The sequence below is a fragment of the Aplysia californica genome, unplaced genomic scaffold (genome assembly GCF_000002075.1).
Source record: "Aplysia californica isolate F4 #8 unplaced genomic scaffold, AplCal3.0 scaffold00116, whole genome shotgun sequence".
Classification (NCBI taxonomy): Eukaryota; Metazoa; Mollusca; class Gastropoda; order Aplysiida; family Aplysiidae; genus Aplysia; species Aplysia californica.
The window spans coordinates 970,110-975,040 of record NW_004797386.1 but is presented as its reverse complement, the minus strand read 5'-3'; the positions used below and the strand labels follow the sequence as shown (position 1 = coordinate 975,040).

Below are 4,931 nucleotides of genomic sequence, written 5' to 3'. Positions count from 1 at the left end.
CACACACACACACACACACACACACACACACACACACACACACACACACATACACACACACACACACACACACACATACACAGGGAGAGTACACGTATACCAGTACTGACATGGACATGGCCTCAAAGTCCATCTTGGTGAGTGGTTGTCGGGAGCTCTTGTGTGGTTTGCTCCTTTTTTCCTATCAAACATCTATCGTCCTTATCTCTCCTCCTTCTTTTCTGTGTTTGTTACTCTCTTGTAACACCTCTAATCTTCGGCACTGATATGACCTTATTGTGTTGCAAGTGCTGTAAAACTCTTACAATAACAAAAAAACAAAAGTCCATCTTAGATGAGCATGGGAGAAACGGGGAGTGGAGGGGAGGAAGGATAGGAGGAGGGGAGGGGAGGAAGGATAGGAGGAGGAGGGGAGGAAGGATAGGAGGAGGAGGGGAGGGGAGGAAGGCGGGGGGAGAATGAAGCTTCTCTTCTCAGTTTGTCTACATCACTGTCATAGGTGAGCCTAAGGTTATGGGGAGGGTAGGGGGGAGAGGATGGAACTGTCTCATGCAAAAGACCCGAGTTCTATACCAGAGTGACAGGGTATGTACGGGTATTGGGAAACTGGAAAACTGCATATGGCCTCACATTATAAAAAGATTACAACTTGTAAGAAGACGAACAAACACGACCTCTTTCTTGCCTGCCTGCTGGTGAATGACTTTGTTGTTGTTTGTTTTACACTGAAATCTCGTGTGAATTCAAAACGAGACAATGTGTGACGTATCAAGACGGGGAAATAATTGTGATATTAAAGAATCGTTATTTCAACATTCGCAAAATAGTTCATTCTCATTTTTACATTTAATAACATCAGTCATACATTACACACACCTATACCATTTCACCATTTTCACCCTCACAATTCTCCCTCTTGTTGTCGTTGTCCTACCCCCAGGGCGGTGCCACTTACTGAAGTGTCTTTAGGCTATTCCCAAAGGGGGGACATGTCTCATTCATGCACAGTAGAATTGTAAACGGGCTGGTTCATCAATGTCACGCTCATAACTGTTCCTGAGCTACAACAGGGAACTGCTGCTTTTTCTTTCCTAATCCTTACTATTGTCATTTTCCTCTACTTCTTTTGTTGGTTTATCACACTCTTGTGACCCGCTATTTCCGGGGTGCCTTGATAGTCGAAGCAGACTCTGTGCTGTTGAAACTAGAGAGGTGAGCAGAGTAAGCCTGATTCCCTGTAAAGATTTCTCTGTTGACACCCACCCTTTGGCGCTCATATGACCTAATGCAGTTGCGAGCGCTGTTGTTGTTGTTGTTGTTATCGATCCAGCAACAGCTGGGCTCTCGCCCTTCTGTCCAATGCCATGTAGTGATAAGTGCAGGTCTGCTGCAGGCTGCGAGCGCTGTAAAACCCTCTAGTTAAAAAAATAAATAAATAAATGTCTTCATTCCCCAGGTCCTCCGGCCGAGGCCGCAGGCGTCCACGTGAGGGACCAGCCCGTGGTGACCAATGCAGATGTAGCTGACCCAGAGAGCACGCCGGACCTGGCCACCACGCGCTGGGTGGTGTGGACGGACGGGGACGATCACGGGGGAACCATCACGCACTACTTCGTCGAGTTCCGCACTAACTTTGACCTGGCCTGGAGGACCCACCCCGACGGATTCAGTAAGGATTAGGGGTTGTTCCCCCTTCCAAGGGCTTGGGAGTTGTTCCCCCTTCCAAGGGCTGGGGGGTTGTTTCCCCTTCCAAGGGCTTGGGAGTTGTTCCCCCTTCCAAGGGCTGGGGGGTTGTTCCCCCTTCCAAGGGCTGGGGGGTTGTTACCCCTTTCACAGGCTGGGGGGTTGTTTCCTCTTCCACAGGCTGGGGCTTGTTTTTCCCTTCCAAGCGCTTGGGGTTGTTCCCCCTTTCATGGACCGTCTATCTTAAAAATAAAATCTGTCGTCCTTATCTCCCCTTCTTCTATTTTGTGTTTGTTACTCTCTAGTAACACCCCTAATCTTCGGCTCTTATATGACCTTATTGTGTTGCAAGTGCCATAAAACTCTTACTAAGACTAAAACTGTGTGTTTCCATCTGCAGATATCCCATCATACCTGACGGTCCACGAGTCGTACAAAGACAAACATTTCGCTCGTCTCACCAAGCTGAAGGCCGGGGCTGGAGTGCAGTTCCGAATTCGTGCCCGCAACGTGTACGGAATAGGAAGTCCGAGTCTGCCCACACGTAAGCTTTCACGTCGGTCGTGTGCGCTCACCTAGCTCATCATCATCATCATCATCATCATCATCATCATCATCATCATTGCCTTTCTCACCTTGAATCGGGATATAGGCCACGAACAAACACTTTCCACCTTTCCCTAAATCCCAGATTAGACGTTTTTAGTGGGAGGTTGGTGGGTGCTCTGGTGTGGTGTGCTCCTTCTTTCCTACCTAACATCTATCGTCCCTATCTCCCCTTCTTCTTTTTTATGTTTGTTACTCTCTTGTAACACCTCTAATCTTCTGGCGCTCATATGACCTTATACAGTTGCAAGCGCCGTAAAACCTCTACTAAAACAAACAAACGAGTAAGTTTTCACGCCGGTCATGTGATCTCAGTTGGCTCAGTTGTTATCATGCTGGACTATGGAGTGGATGGTCCTGGGTCAAATCCCAGACTCATCATCATCATCATCATCATCATCATCATCATCATCATCATCATCATCATCATCATCATCATCATCATCATCATCATTGCCTTTCTCACCTTGAATCAGGATATAGGCCACGAACAAACTCTTTCCACCTTTCCCTAGGTCCCAGACTAGACGTTTTTAAACTCAGAATGATAATATTGATGATGATAATAATGATGATAATAATGTTGGTGATAATTAGGATAACACTACTACTACTACTACTATTACTACTACTACTATTACTACTACTACTACTACTACTACCTCTTCTACTACTACTACTACTACTACTACTACTATTACTACTATTACTACTACTACTACTACTACTACTACTACTACTACTACTACTACTACTACTATTACTACTACTAATAATAATATTGATAATAATAGCAATGATATTGATAAATTTCACTGTTATATTTTTCAGCCATGGCTCAAATTAAGGGAGCCAAGCCCAGCCAGACGGTGAAAAATGTCCGCGGTGGAGGCGGGAGTGTGGGGGACCTGTCCATTGTGTGGGACGTAAGTCGTTTTGTTTGTTTGTGTACTCACGGGTGGGACGTAAGTCGTTTTGTTTGTTTGTGTGCTGCACAGGTGCTGGGATTCCGTTGCTTTCCTTCTATTCGTTAGTAACAATAGATAGCATTTGTATAGCGGAAATCCCCACTCAACAGCAAGCTCTATGCGCTTCACAATCTATACTATTACCCCAGCAGACTTGAGAGCATTTTGAAACAACCTCAACTTCCTGGGAAGCATACAGTGCAAGCAGCCATTTATAGGCGCTAAAACACTAACATACTGACAAGATCTTTCACTGTCTATAGCCGGGTACTCATTCCTACCTGGGTGAAGTGAGGAAGTCGGGCCTGCGACTTGAACCCCGCAACCCGCTACCTCTTGATTAAGAATCTGGTAGCGTAACCACTAGGCCACCGACACCACATTATATTATTCACTGAAAGACGGTTATAGAAAAACAGCGATCATTTTCAGCTTTCGCTTTCTGTTTAGCTCTATATTAGCTGTGTCTCTTGCCTGTCTTAATGTTTGCAAATTTTACTCTGTAAATTTTCAGGTGTTTTTTACAATGTCCAAGTGTTTTTATTGTGTACATTTGCACATATGTGCGTGTAATGTGTGCGTGAGTGTGTGTATGTGTGTGTGTTAGTGTGTGTGTGGGTGGTTGGCGGGTGCTCTGGTGTGGTTTGTTCCTTCTTTTCTATCAAATATCTATCATCTTTATCTCCCCTCCTTCTATTTTGTGTTTGTTACTCTCTTGTAACACCTTTAATCTACAGCACTTATATGACCTTATTGTGTTGCAAGTGCTGTAAAACACTTACTAAAACTAAAAAACTGCACATCTGTCGTCCTCATCTCCCCTCCTCCTTTTTTTGTGTTTGTTACTCTATTGTAAAACCTCTTACCTTCAGTACTCCTATGACTTAATTATGTTGCAAGTGCTGTAAAACACTTACTAAAAGTAAAACTTACTCAAACAAACAAACAAACAAACAAACAATCGTTCACCTGTATATCATCCTCTGTCACTGTCTACCACTCGAATAGAGCAAAATGGTTTTTGTTGAATTGATAAAGCCCAAGTTTTTTTGCTATGGGTCGTTCAAGGCACAGTGGCATTGTTGTAAACTGTTATGTATTTGTGTAATATTGTGTATTTATGTACATATTTATTCATGTATTTATGTATGTATGTATATAATTTTAATTATGTATTTATTTATATATGTATGTTTGCCATTGTAAACCACATTGGTGGGCGGTTGGCGGGTGCTCTAGTGTGATTTGCTCCTTGTGTCCTATAAAACATCTATCGTCCTTATCTCCCCTCCTTCTAGTTTGTGTTTGTTACTCTCTTGTAGCACCTCTAATCTTCGGCACTTATATGGCCTTATTGTGTTGCAAATGCCGTAAAACTCTTACTAAAACAAACATAAAATTTCCTCCCGTTTTTCTCGTGTTGCCAGCCGCTGCCCCTGGAGGATCACAACGGGCCCAACCTCAAGTACAAGGTGTCCTGGCGGACGTACGAGGCTGGCAGTCAGTCCGACTCGTCCCAGTGGAGAGATGTGAGTCCTGATTTGTCTACTTTTGTTTTTGTAAAGTGTTTTACGGCGCTCGCAACTGCATAGGTCATATGAGCGCGCGGGACACACCTAATATTTTCAGTTGGTAGGAAATTTTGAATTTTGCCCGGGTGGCGGCCGAAGCCTA

General features: G+C 44.1%; 1 protein-coding gene across 1 annotated transcript in view; it reads left to right on the top strand.

Annotated features, from left to right (window-relative positions):
- Nucleotides 1-4,931, top strand: part of LOC101848960 (contactin) — a gene marked incomplete in the record, with an annotated part of 49,538 nt that overhangs the window by 29,940 nt on the left and 14,667 nt on the right. Inside the window, 4 exon segments of the mRNA XM_013081116.1 lie at nt 1,457-1,669; nt 2,084-2,227; nt 3,121-3,215; nt 4,685-4,786. Of these exon segments, the coding sequence (XP_012936570.1) occupies nt 1,457-1,669; nt 2,084-2,227; nt 3,121-3,215; nt 4,685-4,786 (554 nt within the window).